We start from the raw sequence: 19837 nt of genomic DNA, 5'->3' as shown, positions 1-19837 counted from the left end.
CAACCAACACCGAAAACAGACAATCTGGTCATTAATTTCATTGCTGTTTGTGGGAGCTTGCTGTGCACAAATTGGCTTCCGGGCTTCCCTACATTACAACAGTGACTGCACCTCATTGGCTTGAAAGCATTTTGGAACGTCCTGAGGTCGTGAAAGGCACTATATAAATGCGATCCTTCTTTCTATTATCTTAACGTTATGCCTTGATATTTGCAGTATGAGAACCCTATTGTATATTCTTACAAGCGTCACATTATTTCACAAGAAAATATTTCCCTTGATAATAAAAGCTGACATTTCAATTGCTAAATATATACAATATTAATGCCGTGTTTTTGAAGATATGTTTTATTTACAGTAGTAAAAACATTTACAGATACCTTCTTCAATTTTGTAATAGATTTTACACGACCTTATAGATTGGGCAAGACTTGTACAAGCCATCTCCCAGTGTAATTCAAGTGGTTCCCAGAATACACAACAAGCTCCACATAATACTGTCTGTATCAAGTACATTATCTCCGCACTCCTCCAATTCTGGCTACTTGAGCATCCCCCAATTTCCATCGTTCCACCATCGGCGGCCGTGCCTTCAGCTGCTGAGGCCCCAAGCTCTGGAACTCCCTCCCTAAACCTCCCCACCTCCTTTAAGAAGCTCCTTTAAACCTACCTCTTCGACCAAGTTTTTGGTCATCTGCCCTAATAAATTCTCATCCTGGTTTACAAATCCTTCCATGGCCCTCGCCCCTCCCTATCGCTGTAATCTCCTCCAGCCCCACAACCCCCCCCCCCACACCGAGATGTCTGCGCTCCTCTAATTCTGCCCTCTTGAGCATCGCTGATTATAACCGCTCCACCATTGGTGGCCGTGCCTTCTGTTGCCTGGGCCCCAAGCTCTGGCACTCCCTCGCTAAACCTCCCCGGCGTTCTCTCCTCCTTTGTGAAGCTCCTTAAAACCAATCTCTGTGACCCTGCCCGTCCCAATTTCTCCTCCATGTGGCACGCCGTTTGATTTGGCTTCCTGCGAAAGCGCCTTGGGATGTTTTAATATATTAAAGGCGCTATGTCACTGCGAGTTGTTGTTGTTGGGGAGAAAGCCCAGTTATCCCCCCCCTCCTTTCCTGAAGGTGCCGATGGCCCACCGAGCCATTTCGACTGGCCGGCCGATGCTGTCGAGTGCGAGCTCTGGCGGTGCCCGATTGGTGTGGAGGCCATCTCCGGAGAGACTGACAACGAAATCCACGGCCGTACTGAACAGCGGATCGGAGGCGCGGGGATTCAACCCGCAGCTGGGGCTCTTGGCACAATTGTCCAGTCCTTGGGCCCGTTCGCGAAGCACCTCCCTCCCACTCCACCCACCGATACCGCCCCGGTTTGAGATCAACCACCTCAGCGCCAAAGCGGGCAACCAAATCTTGGACCGTCCTGGCAGCACCCTGCGCCGGTCGGCACTGGTGAGGAGCAGAGACCAAGAGTCGATCAGCTGCGCCGTCAAGCTAGCCCTGCCCCCCCCCCCCCACCATTTCCTTCGACAACCGACATCATCATCATCATAGGCAGTCCCTCGGAATCGAGGAAGACTTGCTTCCACTCCTGAAGTGAGTTCTTTGGTGGCTGAACAGTCCAATACGAGAACCACAGACCCTGTCACAGGTGGGACAGATAGCCGTTGAGGGAAGGGGAGGGTGGGACTGGTTTGCCGCACGCTCTATTTCTACACGCTCCCGGCGACGAGACTCGAGGTGCTCAGTGCCCTCCCGGATGCTCTTCCTCCACTTAGGGCGGACTTTGGCCAGGGACTCCCAGGTGGGGATGTTGCATTTTATCAGGGAGGCTTTGAGGGTGTCCTCGTAACTTTTCCTCCGCCCACCTTGGGCTCATTTACCGTGAAGGAGTTCCGAGTAGAGCGCTTGCTTTGGGAGTCTCGTGTCTGGCATGCGGACAATGTGGCCCGCCCAGCGGAGCTGGTCGAGTGTGGTCAGTGCTTCGATGCTGGGGATGTTGGGATGCGACCTTCCCCCCCACCCCCAACCAGACACGGGACAACCGGCTCCCCCTATCCCACAGGGTGGGGGGGGGGGTCTACCTATCCACACTGGTCTCCGCCAACCGGTTGTTCATGATGGCCAAGGCCCCCACGCCGCCGGAGAAGCCGCTGCACCGGGGGTGGCTCTGCCGGGGACCCCCGTTGGCCGTCTCGGACAGCTGCTTCTGCATGATGGCCAGCGAGACCTTGTTGGAGGCCAGGAAGTCTTTGACGGAGATCATCTCGCCCGACAGCCGGCGCCCGCCCGCCACAGCCGCCTCGCTGTCGCACACCGTCTCCACGGAGACGTTGGGCCGGCCGGCCTGGCTGCCCGCCGGGTGCACGGCGTTCCAGGGCGTCCTGGCCGCCCGCCGGCCCCGGCACAGCCGGCCCCGGCACGGCCACCTGCGGCACTCGGCCCGGCGCAGGACCCAGTTGAGCAGCTGCTTGATGACGATGGACGAGACGTTGAAGAGGGAGTAGAGGCAGCACACGCCCGACAGGAGCAGCAGGAAGTTGGCGGCCCGGTACAGGCCCTGGTGCGGGTAGACCTCCCGCTGGCTGCTGACCAGGTCGCCGAAGCCAATGGTGCTGAAGGCCACGAAGCAGAAGTAGAGCGACTCGCCGAAGGCCCAGCCCTCCGCCGCCGCGTACAGGGCCGAGGCGGCGCACGAGACGGCTGCGGAGGCTGCGCCCAGGATCAGCATCACGTAGTAGACCGACGGCTTCCAGCTAGCCAGGCTGTCGGCCCCCCGGCTGGAGCGCCGGCCGGAGACCCAGGGCTCCTGCCTGCCCCGCCGCCGCTCCTCCCGCTCGTGCAGCCAGCGCAGGACGTAGGCCAGCAGCGTGATGGCCCGCTCCAGGAACAGGTTGAAGAACAAGATGGTGGCCGCGCAGCCCACCAGGCCGTAGAAGACGAGGAAGATCCGGCCGCCGGGGGTCGCGGGCGTGGTCATCCCAAACCCTGCAGGGGTGGGGGAAAAACAGACGTTAAAGAGGGACTTGCATTTCTATAGCGCCTTTCACGGCCACCGCACGTCTCACAGCACTTGCACGGTCAATGAAGTACTTTGGAGTGTCGTCACCGTTATAATCTCTGTTGTAATGCAGGGAGCAGCGTGCGGTGGCCCGGCCCGGAAATCGGCGCGATCCCGGCCAGCAAGACCATCAGCAGGCCGGGGCCATCGGAGGGAGCAGTGTACAGCGGCATACCACTGCAGGGAGCAGCGCGTGCTACTGCAGGAGGGTGACGGCTACGAAGCCAGGTCGCTGATTGCAGTGCGGGCAGGCACAGCAGGAGGGGCGAAGGAGCGGCGAGAGTTTGTAGAGGGAAGTGACCGGGGCCCAGGGGCAGCACGGGCCCAGCCCACACTGTGCGATATGTGCGCGCACTAGGTCCGTGCAGTAGAGCTGGTCCCCAGTCGTCCTGGTTAACCCTTGCCACTGGACCAAGACCTAGCTCTGTCAAGCCCCGTGTGGTGGCTGGTGTGCAACGGCCACCCCACGTTAAAAAAATCCACGCACAGGTATCTTCCACCCTTCAACATGTAGTTCAGGATCTGGAGCATTGAAACACCTGTGAACTCATCCCTTATTGGCACGGAAGCAAGTCATCCTCGTTTCGAGGGACTGCCTATGATGATGATGAATCTCCTACAGCCCCGCAATTCCCCCCCCCCCAGAGATGTCTGCGCTCCCATTAAACCTCTCTGCCTCTCTCTCCTCCTTTTAAGACCCTCCTTAAAACCTGCCTCTTTGACCAAGGCAATTTGCACACAGCAAGCTCCCACAAACAGCAATGTGATCATGAACCAGATCATCTAGTTTCTTTTTGTTATGTTGATTAAGGGGTACGAGCCCCAAGGTGGGCAGAGGAAACATTTCAGGGACACCCTCAAAGATAAAGTGCAACATCCCACCGACACCTGGGAGTCCCTGGCCAAAGATCGTCCTAATTGGAGGAAGTGCATCCGGGAGAACATAAGAACATAAGAATTAGGAACAGTAGGAGGCCATCTAGCCCCTCGAGCCTGCTCCGTCACTCAACAAGATCATGGCTGATCTGGCCGTGGACTCAGCTCCACTTACCTGCCCGCTCCCCATAACCCTTAATTCCCTTATTGGTTAAAAATCTATCTGTGATTTGAATACATTCACTGAGCTAGCCTCAACTGCTTCCCTGGGCAGAGAATTCCACAGATTCACAACCCTCTGGGAGAAGAAATTCCTTCTCAACTCGGTTTTAAATTCGCTCCCCCGTATTTTGAGGTTGTGCCCTCTAGTTCTAGTCTCCCCGACCAGTGGAAACAACCTCTCTGCCTCTATCTTGTCTATCCCTTTCATTATTTTAAATGTTTCTATAAGATCACCCCTCATCCTTCTGAACTCCAACGAGTAAAGACCCAGTCTACTCAATCTATCAACATAAGGTAACCCTCTCATCTCCGGAATCAGCCTAGTGAATGGTCTCTGTACCCCCTCCAAAGCTAGTATATCCTTCCTTAAGTAAGGTGACCAAAACTGCACGCAGTACTCCAGGTGCGGCCTCACCAATACCCTGTACAGTTGCAGCAGGACCTCCCTGCTTTTGTACTCCATCCCTCTCGCAATGAAGGCCAACATTCCATTCGCCTTCCTGATTACCTGCTGCACATGCAAACTAACTTTTTGGGATTCATGCACAAGGACCCCCAGGTCCCTCTGCACCGCAGCAGGTTGTAATTTCTCCCCATTCAAATAATATTCCCTTTTACTGTTTTTTTTCCCCAAGGTGGATGACCTCACATTTTCCGACATTGGATTCCATCTGCCAAACCTTTGCCCATTCGCTTAACCTATCTAAATCTCTTTGCAGCCTCTCTGTGTCCTCTACACAACCCGCTTTCCCACTAATCTTTGTGTCACCTGCAAATTTTGTTACACTACACTCTGTCCCTTCTTCCAGGTCATCTATGTATATTGTAAACAGTTGTGGTCCCAGCACCGATCCCTGTGGCACACTACTAACCACCGATTTCCAACCCGAAAAGGACCCATTTATCCCGACTCTCTGCTTTCTGTTAGCCAGCCAATTCTCGATCCATCTTAATACATTTCCTCTGACTCCGCGTACCTTTATCTTCTGCAGTAACCTTTTGTGTGGTACCTTATCGAATGCCTTTTGGAAATCTAAATACACCTCTATCCACCATGCTCGTTATATCCTCAAAGAATTCCAGTAAATTAGTTAAACATGATTTCCCCTTCGTGAATCCATGTTGCGTCTGCTTGATTGCACTATTCCTATCTAGATGTCCCGCTATTTCTTCCTTAATGATAGCTTCAAGCATTTTCCCCACTACAGATGTTAAACTAACCAGCCTATAGTTACCTGCCTTTTGTCTGCCCCCTTTTTTAAACAGAGGCGTTACATTAGCTGCTTTCCAATCCGATGGTACCTCCCCAGAGTCCAGAGAATTTTGGTAGATTATAACGAATGCATCTGCTATAACTTCCGCCATCTCTTTTAATACCCTGGGATGCATTTCATCAGGACCAGGGGACTTGTCTACCTTGAGATCCATTAGCCTGTCCAGCACTACCCCCCTAGTGATAGTGATTGTCTCAAGGTCCTCCCTTCCCACATTCCCGTGACCAGCAATTTTTGCCATGGTTTTTGTGTCTTCCACTGTGAAGACCGAAGGGAGGGCACTGAGCTCCTGGAGTCTCGTCGCTGAGAGCATGCAGAAATCAAACGCAGGCAGCGGAAGGAGCGTGCGGCAAACCAGTCCCACCCTCCCCTTCCCTCAACGACTATCTGTCCCACGTGTGACAGAGACTGTGGCTCTCGTATTGGACTGTTCAGTCACCTAAGAACTCATTTTTGGAGTGGAAGCAAGTCTTCCTCGATTCCGAGGAACTGCCTATGATGATGAACTATTGGCCCCAGGACACTGCCGTGGACACCTGCAGAATGTCAACATACATAAAGGGCTTTTTTTGGTGAGCAGTCGACTGCACATTGAACCATCAGTGGCTCAGGAAAAGAGTGATCGAACACTGGAAGGAGAAAACCCAGGGAACGCTTGCTGTAGAGTGCAGCAACCACAACTTGCATTTATATAGCGCCTTTAACATAGTAAAACACCCCAAAGCATGTCACCGGAGCGATTATCAAACAAATTTTGACTCCGAGCCACATAAGGAGATATTAGGACAGGCTTGGTCACAGAGGCAGGTTTTAAGGAGGGTCTTAAAAAGGAGGAGAGGGAGGCGGAGGGAATTCCCGAGCTTTGGGGCCCAGGCAGCAATTAAAGTCAAGAGGCCAGAATTTGAGGAGCGCAGACATCTCGGGGGGTTGTGGGGCTCGAGGAGGTTGCAGAGATAGGGAGGAGCGAGGGCCATGGAAGGGATTTGAAAACAAGGATGAGAGTTTTCAATTTGAGGCGTTGCCGGACCGGGAGCCAATTTCGGTCAGCGAGCACAGTGGTGATGGGTGAGCGGGACTCGGTGCGAGTTAGGACACGGGGCAGCCGAGTTTTGGATGAGCTGAAGTTTATGGAGGGTGGGAGGTGGGAGGCCGGCCAGGAGAGTGTGGGAATGGTCGAGTGTGTAGGTGACAAAAGGCACGGATGAGGGTTTCTGCAGTGGATTAGCTGAGGCAGGGGCGAAGAGGTTTGTGGTCACAGATTGAACAAGGGTGTATTTTCCAAAGTGCCCCGACAGTTGTGTAAGTATTCACACCGCATATTCTCATATTAATCAGCATTAAGAGCTGGGTCTCCATTTGCAGAAACTATTATGTCGAAATGCTAATTAATGACGTTCGATATAACCTTTCGCTTTATGGCACCAGCTGTCAATTTGTTTGAATTCCGCGCACCATGGCACTTGGATATCACTAATGGACCGTATTCTAATCCTGCCCTGCTATTAATGCAACATTTGATGATATTGTGGAATATATGAGTGCTGCAGAAACGGTAGATTGCCAGAACTGGAGTTAATTATTCACTTCCATTACCGACCCAAGGTTCTGATAAGTAACAGAAAATATCAAACGGCATGTTTCCTGCCCACACCTCCTCGAGATGTTGCAGTTTAAATAAATACATATTCTGGCCCAGTGGGAAGGGCCTGCCCGGGGGTGTACTGCCCCCTCATGGCTGTATGGGTAACTGCACCACCCCGTGTGCTACTGAGGCACACAGTAACAGCAAGGAGCCAGGTTCAATCTCCGGTCTGCGTTAACTGTAAATGTCTTCAGAGCCCCTGGAATAGGGAGGGGGAAATCAGCCAGGACTGCATCCAATGACACCCCTGGAGGGGGGTGGAAGAAAGAGAGAGAGAGAGAGAGAGAGGGGGAGGGGGAGGAGGAGGAGAGAGAGAGAGAGAGAATCTGTGCATGTGTGTGCGTGTGCGTGCGTGTGCGTGCGTGTGCGTGCGTGTGCGTGCGTGTGCGTGCGTGTGCGTGCGTGTGTGTGCGTGTGTTGCGTGTGATGCGTGTGATGCGTGTGATGCGTGTGTGTATTGATAAAGTGCGACATCCCCACCGACACCTGGGAATCCCTGGCTCAAGACCGCCCTAAGTGCAGGAAGAGCATCCGGGAGGGCACTGAGCACCTCGAGTCTTGTCGCTGAGAGCATGCAGAAATCAAGCGCAGGCAGCGGAAGGAGCGTGCGGCGAACCAGTCCCACCCACCCTTTCCTTCAACCACTGTCTGTCCCACTTGTGACAGAGACTGTAATTCCCGTATTGGACTGTTCAGTCACCGGAGAACTCACTTTGAGAGAGGAAACAAGTCTTCCTCGATTTCGAGGGATTGGCTATGATGATGCTATCTGTGTGTGTGTGTGTCACTGTGTGTGTATCTATATTTGAAGACCAGGTCCTCAAAACTGTCACCAAGCTCATGGTCTACAGAGCCGTAGTAATATCCGCCCTCCTGTATGGCTCAGAGACGTGGACCATGTACAGTAGACACCTCAAGTCGCTGGAGAAATACCACCAGCGATGTCACCGCAAGATCCTGCAAATCCCCTGGGAGGACAGGCACACAAACATTAGTGTCCTCAACCAGGCCAACATCCCCAGCATTGAAGCACTGACCACACTTGATCAGCTCCGCTGGGCAGGCCACATTGTTCGCATGCCAGACACGAGACTCCCAAAGCAAGCGCTCTACTCGGAACTCGTCCACGGCAAACGAGCCAGAGGAAACGTTACAGGGACACCCTCAAAGCCTCCCTGATAAAGTGCGACATCCCCACCGACACCTGGGAGTCCCTGGCCAAAGACCGCCCTAAGTGGAGGAAGTGCATCCGGGAGGGCGCTGAGCACGAGTCTCATCGCCGAGAGCGTGCAGAAACCAAGCGCAGGCAGCGGAAGGAGCGTGCGGCAAACCAGTCCCACCCACCCCTTCCCTCAACCACTGTCTGTCCCACCTGTGACAGGGACTGTGGTTCTCGTATTGGACTGTACAGTCACCTAAGGACTCATTTCTAAGAGTGGAAGCAAGTCTTCCTCGATTCCGAGGGACTGCCTATGATGATGATGATGATGATCTGTATCTGTATGTATGTGTGTGTGTGTGTGTGTGTGTGTGTGTGTGTGTGTGTATGTGCGCGGGCGCACGCACGTGTGTGTCTCTGTCTGTGTCGAGAAGATGTTTCCACTTGTAGAGGAGACTAGAATTAGGGGCCATAAATATGATAGTCACTAATAGCCTCTCCTTCCTCCTACAATCTAGACTTTTAAAACTCAAGCTGAGCATCAGGACAGCCCAGATTTGTCGTGTCTGCACGCTATGTGCCAGTTGTGGCTCAGTGGGTAGCACGCTTGCCTTTGAGTCAGAAGGTTGTGGGTTCAAGTCCCACTCGAGACTTGTACACATAAATCCAGGCTGACACTCCAGGGCAGTGCTGAGGGAGTGCCGCAGTGTCAGAGGTGCCGTCTTTCAGATGAGATGTTAACCCGAGGCCCCGTCTGCTCTCTCAAGTGGACGTAGAAGATCCCATCGTCACTATTTCGAAGAACAGCAGGGGAGTTATCCCCGGTGTCCAATGTTCCTCTTAATCCGTGCAGCATGTGTTCAATGTTAAATAGATTGCCTACCCCTCAAAAATGGGGGATGGGGGATGGGGGAGGAAAGAAACATTGCTGATGTCCTGACCAACATTTATCCCTCAATCAACATCACTGAAACAGATTATCTGTTCATGTTCACATTGCTGTTTGTGGGAGCTTGCTGTGCGCAAATTGGCTGCCGTGTTTCCCACATTACAACAGTGACTACACTTCAAAAGTACTTCATTGGCTGTGAAGCACTTTGGGACGTCCGGAGGTTGTGAAAGGCGCTGTATAAATCCTCCGACATTCTGTGTATTTGCGGTATTGTTTCAAGTTGGAGATGCTGCAAAAACTCACACTCTGCTGTACCCCGAGTGCCACCCTGCATTGTGAGCAAGGTTTACCATTAAAACAAATAAGCTCACATAGTTAGGCTGAAATGTTTGCACACATTAATGGCCTCGCCACTCCCTATCTCTGTAATCTCTCCCCCCCCCCCCCCCCAAGATTTCTGCCCTCTTGAGCATCCCTGAGTCTCATCGGTTGCCATACCTTCTGTCGCCTGGGCCCCAAGTTCTGGAACTTCCTGCCTAAACCTCTCCTCCTTTAAATTCTACCTCTTTGAGCAAGCTTTTGGTCACCTGCCCTAATTCCTGCTCGTGTCAAATTTTGTTTTATAACGCTCCTGATCAGCCATGATCTTATTGAATGGTGGTGCAGGCTCGAGGGACCGAATGACCTACTCCTGCACCTATTTTCTATGTTTCTATGTTTCTATGTGAAGCGCCTTGGGGCACTATGTAACTGCAAGTGGTTGTTATTGTTGTTGTTCTTGAAAAGGTGGCAAAACCATTTTGTCCGAATGTAATCAGCCTTTGTCCACTAGTATCAGGGATTGCCATCTCACCCTGCCCGTGTGCCCCGCTTACCCTGGGCTGCCTTGGGATAGAGGGAAGGGAGGCAAAGAGTCAAGTTAGCAAGGTGGTAAGGGGAGTGGACTGGACAGAAGGGTCCCGGAGCAGAGCGTCAGCCGAGAAAAGGATGTGTGCGACGGAGAGGGGGAAGGCAAGGAGTACAGACCAAATAAAATGGCGTACATCCTTCAGTGAGGGTTCCACCTGGTCAGTCTATTGGCTATTAGTCCCTGATAGAAATAACGGCAAGTATTTTGAAAGCTGCAGTTTTCCCTCACTCGATGACTTGGTTGCTAAATGCACCGCCCGCCGTGGTCCAGGCCATGTTCGAGTGTCTGTTGGCTATTCAACCTGGGGAGGTGGTACCGGTGGTCCAATTGGTCTTTGTGTCCCTGGGAGAAATGGGGGTTGAGAGGGGGGGGCAGTGTGGGTCGAGGGGGGGAGAGTGGGGGTCCGGGGGGGGAGAGTGGGGGTCCGGGGGGGGGGAGTGGGGGTCCGAGGGGGGGAGTGGGGGTCGAGGGGGGGAGTGGGGGTCGAGGGGGGGAGTGGGGGTCGAGGGGGGGAGTGGGGGTCGAGGGGGGGGAGTGGGGGTCGAGGGGGGGGAGTGGGGGTCGAGGGGGGGGAGTGGGGGTCGAGGGGGGGGAGTGGGGGTCGAGGGGGGGGAGTGGGGGTCGAGGGGGGGAGTGGGGGTCGAGGGGGGGGAGTGGGGGTCGAGGGGGGGAGTGGGGGTCGAGGGGGGGGAGTGAGGGTCGAGGGGGGGTGTGGGGGTCGAGGTGGCGAGTGGGGGTCGGGGAGGGGCCTGGGGGTCGAGGGGGGGAGTGGGGGTTGAGGGGGGGGAGTGGGGGTCGAGGGGGGGGAGTGAGGGTCGAGGGGGGGTGTGGGGGTCGAGGTGGCGAGTGGGGGTCGGGGAGGGGCCTGGGGGTCAAGGGGGGGGCCTGGGGGTCGAGGAGTGGCGGGGGGAGTGGGGGTCGAGAGAAAATGGGGAGAAAATGGGTGGGTGAGGGAGAGAAATGGGGTGTGAAGGCGGTAAGTGAGGGGAGTGGGTGGATGGGGGAGGCTCTGTTCCTGCTCAGTATATAGTAACTCCCGGAAAAAAATTGTCAGAGCTATGAGGCAAGGGCAGGGGAGTGGGACTACTTACGTAGCTCGTTCAAAGAGCAGCCACAGGCGCGATGGGGCCAAATGGCCTCATTCTGTGCCGCATTGTTCGATGATTCTGACTCCGAGTGGAAGGTGGACACATGTGAATGTTGTGTGATGAGGCTGGGGCAGACTTTGGTGTGATGCCTCCCATTGTTGAACAGCTCCCCCCACCCACACACACACACACACACAATCTATGAATAATGCCCACTGGAGATTTCCAGAGAGCAGTGGGGTCTTGTTGAAACACAAACGTACACCCAACCCAAGCCAGTGACTTCAGGAGAGATGGAGAACAAGACTTATCGGAGGAATAGAAATGGAGGAGGAAAGGGTTAAAAAAAAAGTAGAGGGACAGCAAAACAAATCAGGAATGAAAATTCAGAATTGAGAGTGTTAATCTTCCTCGTGTTTGTGCTGTGAAGCAGTTCAGGAAATTGTAGGGTGACATAAGTTTGGAAAATTCAATTCAGAAATTGTCTCGCTTTCCCGTCAATTAAAAGGATCTTTGTTCCGGTGGAAACAACTGCCAATTCGATTTTCATTTGGAGAACATGCTGCCGGCCGGGGTTATTAAAATCAACACCAACCTTGTAAATCATTTCAGCTAAACATTCGTTCAGGGAAATAACCTGGGAATCAAATGTGTTTAGCACAGAACACAGTGTGTGCCCTTTATATGTTTCGATGGGCAGCACTCTCGCCTCCGAGTCAGAAGGTTGTGGGTTCGAGTCCCACTCCACAAACAAAAATTCAGGCCTACGCTCCCAGTGCAGTGCTGAGGGAGTGCCGCACTGTCAGAGGTGGCGTCTATCAGGGCAAGACGTTAAACCGAGGCCCTGTCTGCTCTCTCAGGTGGATGTAAAAGATCCCATAGCACTATTTCGAAGAGGAGCAGGGGAGTTATCCCCGGTGTCCTGGGGCCAATATTTATCCCTCAACCAACATCAAAACATAACAATATAAGAATTAGGAGCAGGAGTCGGCCATTCGGCCCCTCGAGCCTGCTCCACCATTCAATGAGATCATGGTTGATCTTCGACCTCAGCTCCACTTTCCTGCACTATCCCCATATCCCTCGATTCCCTTAATATCCAAAAATCTATCGATCTGAGTCTTGAATATAAATGACTGAGCCTCCACAGCCCTCTGGGGTAGAGAATTCCAAAGATTCACCACCCTCTGAGTGAAGAAATTTCTCCTCATCTCAGTCCGAAATAGCCGACCCCTCATTCTGAGACTGTGACCCCCTGGTTCTAGACTCCCCAGCCAGGGGGTGGGGTGTAACATCCTCCCTGTCCAACCGTGTAAGAATTTTGAATGATCTGGGTCATTATCACATTGCTGTGTGTGGGAGCTTGCTGTGCACAAATTGGCTGCCGCGTTTCCCCCATTACAACTCCAAAAGTACTTCGTTGGCTGTAAAGCACATTGAGACGTCCGGTGGTCGTGAAAGGCGCTATACAGATGCAAGTATTTATCACACTGGTGTTTGTGGGAGCTTGCTGTGCGCAGATTGGCGTGAAAGGCGCTATATAAATACAAGTCTATCACACTGCTGTTTGTGGGAGCTTGCTGTGCGCAAATTGGCGTGAAAGGCGCTATATAAATGAAAGTCTGTCTTTCTTTACATGACCACACTTGCAACTCCCCCCCGCCCCCCACAAAAAAAAAGTTTGGAAAGTGGTGTGGAAATTATTGGGAGTGTTTGGAGTCCAGTTGTGGCAGGGCTGAGAGAGAGAGAGAGACACAGAGACACAGACACAGACTGACCTATTGTCGACACCACAGTCCCCACAAAGTAAAAAGCTCCCGTGAAGTCCCAGCGGGGTCTCAGCGGCTCTGCCCGGATGCCGGCCGCGTTGGCTCGCTCGTAGTCCCGCAGGAAGGCGCCCAGCTCGCCGCGGCTCAGGTTGTGGCTGCGGCCGAAGGTGTGCAGCCGCCGGCTCCACGCCCGCTGCGCCCTCACCTCGCCCGGCCGCTCCACGGCCGAGAAAACGGCCGCCCCGCACACCAGGTACAGCAGGATGCACAGGGCGAGCAGCGCGAAGCGGGCGTTGTCCTCGTTGTAGCGGGGCACTGGGCAGCAGTAGCAATAGCAGCAGTCCCCTCCTCTATCTCCATCTCCAACCCTCCTCCCGGCCATGGCACAGGCTGCCTCCTCTCTACCCAACACATTGGCTTCTGGCCGCCGCTGCTGCTCCTCGCTTTCCACTGAGCTGAGCACCAGCACTTGATCACAGCATGCTCTCTTGTGCTTCCATATTTGGAGCAAAGGGATCTCCCCCCTCCCACCCACTTCGGCTGTCTTAAAGCTGGAAAGAGAGACTTGCATTTCTATAGCGCCTTTCAAGCCAATTTGCGCACAGCAAGCTCCCATAAACAGCCATATGATAAAGACTTGCATTTCGATAGCGCCCTTCACGACCACCAGACGTCCTCAAAAGCGCTTTACAGCCAATGAAGTACGTTTTCAAGCCTAGCTACTGTTATCATGTAGGAAACGCTAATTTGCGCACAGCAAAGTGATTAACTTGCGTTTATATAGCGCCTTTCACAACCACCGGATATCCTCAAAGCACTTTACAGCCAATGAAGTACTTTTGGAGTGTAGTCACTGTTGTAATGTGGGAAACGCGGCAGCCAATTTGTGCACAGCAAGCTCCCCCAAACAGCAATGTGATAATGACCCACATAATCTGTTTTTGTGATGTTGATTGAGGGATAAATATTGATCCCAGGACACCGGGAAGAACTCCCCTGCTCTTCTTTGAAATAGTGGCCATGGGATCTTTTACGTCCAACTGAGAGAGCAGATGGAGCCTCGGTTTAATGTCTCATCCGAAAGATGGCACCTCTGACAGTGCAGCACTCCCTCAGCACTGCACTGGGAGTGTCAGCCTGGATTTTTGTGCTCTAATCGCTGAAGTGGGACTTGAACCCACAACCTTCTGACTCAGAGGGCAAGGGTGCTGCCCACTGAGCCACAGCTGACACTAAAGCTGGAAAGAAAGACTTACATTTATATAGCGGCCTTCATGATCAGCGGACCTCTCAAAGCGCTTTACAGCCAATGAAGTACTTTTGGAGTGTAGTCACTGTTGTAATGTGGGAAATGCGGCAGCCAATTTTCGTACAGCAAGCTCCCACAAACAGCAATGTGATAAGAAATGATATTACATTTATATAGCGCCTTTCACAACCACCGGATCTCCCAAAGAGCTTTACAGCCAATGAAGTACATGATAATGACCAGATTACCTGTTTTTATTTTGTTATGTTCATTTGAGAGACAAATATTGGTCAGGACAAGTTCAGCTTGGCTGACAACCTGTTTGGCAGCAACTGCATCAGAAAGGATGAACCCACATTCAACAACAACAACAACTTGTATTTAGATAGCGCCTTTAACGTCCCAAGGGGCTTCTCAGGAGTGTTATGAGATAAAAATTTGACACCGAGCTGCATAAGAAGAAATTAGTGCAGGTGGTCAAAGAAATAAGTTTTAAGGAGTTTTAAGGAGCTTGAAGGAGGAAAGAGAGGTAGAGAGGTGGCGAGGTTTATGGAGGGAGTTCCAGAGCTTAGGACCCAGGCAGCAGAAGGCACGGCCACCGATGGTGGAGCGATTATAATCAGGGAGGTGCAAGAGGGCAGAATTAGAGGTGCGCAGACATCTTGCGGGGTTGCGGGGCTGGAGCAGATTACAGAGATAGGGAGGTGTGAGGCCATGAAGGGATTGACCTGCCCTGTACCTGCCCTATGAGTGTTTGATGGGACAGTGTAGAGGGAGCTTTACTCTGTATCTAACCCGTGCTGTACCTGCCCTGGGAGTGTTTGATGGGACAGTGTAGAGGGAGCTTTACTCTATATCTAACTCCGTGCTGTACCTGCCCTGGGAGTGTTTGATGGGACAGTGTAGAGGGAGCTTTACTCTGTGTCGAACCGCGTGTTGTACTTGCCCTGGGAGTGTTTGATGACACAGTGGAGAGGGAGCTTTACTCTGTATCTAACCCCGTGCTGTACCTGCCCCTGGGAGTGTTTGATGGGACAGTGTAGAGGGAGCTTTACTCTGTATCTAACCCCGTGCTGTACCTGCCCCTGGGAGTGTTTGATGGGACAGTGCAGAGGGAGCTTTACTCTGTGTCTAACCCTGTGCTGTACCTGCCATGGGAGTGTTTGATGGGACAGTGTAGAGGGAGTTTTACTCTGTATCTAACCCCATGCTGCATCTGCCATGGGAGTGTTTGATGGGACAGTCTAGAGGGAGCTTTACTCTGTATCTAACCCGTGCTGTACCTGCCCTGGGAGTGTTTGATGGGACAGTGTAGAGGGAGCTTTACTCTATATCTAACTCCGTGCTGTACCTGCCCTGGGAGTGTTTGATGGGACAGTGTAGAGGGAGCTTTACTCTGTGTCGAACCGCGTGTTGTACTTGCCCTGGGAGTGTTTGATGACACAGTGGAGAGGGAGCTTTACTCTGTATCTAACCCCGTGCTGTACCTGCCCCTGGGAGTGTTTGATGGGACAGTGTAGAGGGAGCTTTACTCTGTATCTAACCCCGTGCTGTACCTGCCCCTGGGAGTGTTTGATGGGACAGTGCAGAGGGAGCTTTACTCTGTGTCTAACCCTGTGCTGTACCTGCCATGGGAGTGTTTGATGGGACAGTGTAGAGGGAGTTTTACTCTGTATCTAACCCCATGCTGCATCTGCCATGGGAGTGTTTGATGGGACAGTCTAGAGGGAGCTTTACTCTGTATCTAACCTGTCCTGTACCTACCCTGGGAGTGTTTGATGGGGTAGTGTGGATGGACCTTTACTCTGTATCTAACCCCGTGCTGTACCTGCCCTGGGAGTGTTTGATGGGACAGTGTAGAGGGAGCTTTACTCTGTGTCGAACCGCGTGTTGTACTTGCCCTGGGAGTGTTTGATGGGACAGTGGAGAGGGAGTTTTACTCTGTATCTAACCCGTACTATAGCTACTGTGGGACTGTTTGATGGGACAGTGTAGAGGGAGCTTTACTCTGTATCTAACCGCCTGTACCTGCCCTGGGTGTGTTTGATGGGACAGTGTAGAGGGAGCTTTACTCTGTGTCGAACCGCGTGTTGTACTTGCCCTGGGAGTGTTTGATGGGACAGTGGAGAGGGAGCTTTACTCTGTATCTAACCCGTACTATAGCTACTGTGGGACTGTTTGATGGGACAGTGTAGAGGGAGCTTTACTCTGTATCTAACTCCCTGTACCTACCCTGGTAGTGTTTGATGGGACATTGTAGAAAGAGCTTTACTCTGTATCTAACCCATGTTGTACCTGCCTGGGACTGTTTGATGGGACAGTGTAGAGGGAGCTTTACTCTGTATCTAACCCCGTGCTGTATCTGCCCTTGGAGTGTTTGATGGAGACAGTATAGAGAGAGCTTTACTCTGTGTTTAACCATGTGCTGTACTTGCTCTGGGAATGTTTGATGGAGACAGTGTAGAGAGAACTTTATGTCATGTATTCAACCAGCATTGTAACCCATGTATAAACTGACCTAAGTTGTACACTGTGAGAACAATGACCACTAGGTGGTGAACTTGTGGGAGACACACCTAACCTGGACTTTCAGGTATAAAAGGGGAAGCTCCACCCATATTCTCCACTTCAGTGCTGGCTAATAAAGGTTACTGGTCACAGAGTGACCTTCTCTCTAGTATGGGCCTTGTGTGCATTTGTACTGTCTAGTAAGGACATATTATTGGCGACGAGAAACTGGGATTTAAACCACGCGAGCATGGCCACTAGCAGCACAGTCGAGAGGTACTGTGTTGGTGATGATTGGGATGATTTTATTGAGAGACTACAGCAAAGTTTCATCACCAAGGAATGGTTGGGACAGGAGTCGGCCGACAAACGCAGGGCTCATCTCCTGACAGTTTGTGGATCCAGGACGTACTCCCTAATGAAGGACCTTCTAGCGCCAGAGAAGCCGGCGGACAAGACGTTTGAAGAGCTCAGTAAGTTGATCGGGGAACACTTTAAACCGGCGAGCAGCATGCACATGGCGAGACACCGGTTTTACACACACCGGCGGCGAGAAGGGCAAAGCGTTCCAGACTTCGTGGCAGACCTCCAGCGACTGGCGAGCCTATGTAAGTTCCCAGATGCATGCAGAGCGGACATGCTGCGAAACTTTTTTATTGAGGGCATCGGGCACGCTGGGGATTTCAGGAAACTGATTGAGACCAAAGACTTGACCCTGGAAACGGTGGCCTTGATGGCCCAGACTTTTATCAGACGGGAGGAAGATACCAGAATGATGTTTGACAAAAATCTGGGCTCAAATGCAGCAAATGGACAGGGAGTCAACATTGTTAACGAGGCACACAGTTCGCTAGGCAGACAATGGCAATCGGACATGCCCCAGCATGTAGTCAAACCCAGAGGGGGAATTCAACAGAGACAATGGCTAGCTGAACGGCGATTCACGCCATCGCAAGGGATCAATGAGGCCAGTAATGGGCCCATCAACACCTGTTAAATGTGCACTTAAGGACAGTCACAGAGACAGTCAGAGACGATCGACTGGTAATGGACCTTTTGTTTCCAACAACGGCTAATGTTGGAGATGTGGAGGCACACACACAGCCAGAGTTTGCAGGTATCAGCAATATACCTGCAGAAACTGCAACCGTCAGCGGTCACTTGGCGCGTGTGTGCAGGAAGCCTGCAGCCAGGCTGATGTACGAGGAGGACGGGCCCGATGTAAGCCCTACGAGGCCAAATGAACACTGGGGGAAATCGCTGGAAGCTGAAGTTCAGCGAGTTCATGTGGAGCACATATACAGTTCATATACCAGAACGCCACCGATAATGATGAAAGTGCTCCTCAATGGCATCCCAGTATCAATGGAGCTAGACACAGGGGCCAGCCAGTTCCTGATGAGTATCAAACAGTTAAAAAGTTTTGGGTGTCCAAGGCCAGGAGGCTAAAATTATTGCCGATTGACACACAGCTACGGACATACACAAAGGGGATCATTCCGGTGCTAGGCAGCGCCACGGTAGTCTTGACCCACAAAGATTAGGAGAACAGGTTGCCACTCTGGATTGTCCCAGGGGACGGTCCCGCACTACTGGGGAGGAGTTGGCTTGCTGTCATGAACTGGAAATGGGGCGATGTCAATGCAATTTCCTCTGTGGAGCGAGTATCATGCTCACAGATCCTGGACAAATTTGACTCACTATTTCAACCCGGCATTGGCACTTTCATGGGGGCGAAGGTAGTGATTCACATAAACCCGGACGCCAGGCCAGTACACCACAAGGCCAGAGTGGTGCTGTACGTGATACGGGAAAAGATAGAAGGCAAATTGGACCGCCTGCTGAGGGAAGGCATCATCTCGCCAGTCGAATTCAGTGACTGGGCGAGCCCGATTGTGCCGGTGTTCAAGGCGGATGGGTCGGTCAGGATATGTGGTGATTACAAGGCCACCATCAATCGGGTGTCACTCCAAGACCAGTACCCGCTACCGAGAGCGGAGGACCTCTTTGCAACGCTATCTGGTGGTAAACCTTTTTCAAAATTTGACCTGACCTCAGCCAGGAGCTGGCGAGTGAGTCGAAGAAGCTGACCACCATCACGACACACAAGGGGTTGTTTGAGTATAACAGATGTCCGTTCGGGATTCGCTCGGCCGCCGCGATCTTTCAAGGAAATATGGAAAGCCTCCTCAAGTCGATTCCAGGGACGGTGGTTTTTTAAGATGACATCCTCATCACGGGTCGCGATACTGAAGAACACCTCCACAACCTGGAGGAGGTGCTACGCAGACTGGACCGGGTAGGGCTGCGACTGAAAAAGGAGAAGTGTGTCTTCCTAGCTCCAGAGGTAGAATTCCTGGGGATGAGGGTAGCAGCAGACGCGATCAGACCTACTGTGTCCAAGACAGAAGCGATCCAGAGAGCACCCAGACCCCGTAACACGACGGAACTGCATTCGTTCTGGGGCTCCTGAACTATTTTGGTAACTTTCTTCCCAAATTGAGCACGCTGTTAGAGCCGCTACACGTGCTCCTACGCAAAGGTCACGAATGGGTCTGGGGGGGACAGCCAGGAAAGGGCTTTTGATAGAGCACGCAATTTGTTATGCTCCAACAATCTGTTAATGCTATATGACTCATGTAAGAAACTTGTGTTAACGTGTGATGCGTCGTCCTATGGTGTTGGGTGTGTGTTGCAGCATGTTAATGCCAAGGGTCAGTTACAGCTGGTAGATTATGCCTCCAGAAGTCTGTCCCAGGCAGAAAGGGGCTACGGGATGGTAGAAAAGGAGGCGCTCGCATGTGTATATGCAGTAAAAAAAATGCACCAGTACCTGTTTGGCAGGAAATTTGAGCTGGAGACAGATCACAAACCCCTAACATCCCTTTTGGCGGACAACAAGGCCATAAATGCAAACGCATCGGCCCACATACAGAGGTGGGCACTCACGTTAGCCGCCTATGACTTTACAATTCGGCACAGACCGGGCACCGATGCACTCAGCAGGCTCCCACTAGGCACCACTGAAGGGGCTACCGAGCATGCTGCTGAGATGGTCATGGCTCTTGAAGTTTTCAAAAGCGAAGGCTCACCCGTGACAGCCCGTCAGATTAAAGTCTGGACAAATAGAGACCCGCTATTGTCTCTAGTCAAGAAATGTGTCCTGAATGGGGACTGGGCAGCCA

At 52.4% G+C, this 19837-nt stretch overlaps 1 protein-coding gene across 1 annotated transcript; it reads right to left on the bottom strand.

Annotated features, from left to right (window-relative positions):
- Nucleotides 1–2082: 2082 nt before the first annotated feature.
- Nucleotides 2083–13466, bottom strand: LOC139239041 (potassium channel subfamily K member 13-like). Its single transcript, XM_070867546.1, has 2 exons — nt 12905–13466; nt 2083–2990 (listed from the first exon to the last, which is right to left on the bottom strand). The coding sequence occupies exons 1-2, from the start codon at nt 13464–13466 to the stop codon at nt 2083–2085; spliced, it is 1470 nt and encodes a 489-aa protein (XP_070723647.1).
- Nucleotides 13467–19837: the final 6371 nt, after the last annotated feature.

The sequence above is a fragment of the Pristiophorus japonicus genome, chromosome 26, assembly GCF_044704955.1.
Source record: "Pristiophorus japonicus isolate sPriJap1 chromosome 26, sPriJap1.hap1, whole genome shotgun sequence".
NCBI lineage: Eukaryota > Metazoa > Chordata > Chondrichthyes > Pristiophoridae > Pristiophorus > Pristiophorus japonicus.
This window is presented reverse-complemented; position numbering and strand designations above follow the sequence as displayed.

Coding starts and splice junctions, on each gene's coding strand:
- LOC139239041 (XM_070867546.1), bottom strand. CDS start 13,466: ATGCAAGTCTCTCTTTCCAGCTTTAAGACAGCCGAAGTGGGTGGGAGG. Junction 2,991..12,904: donor GACTGTGGTGTCGACAATAG/GTCAGTCTGTGT, acceptor CCACCCCTGCAG/GGTTTGGGATGACCACGCCC.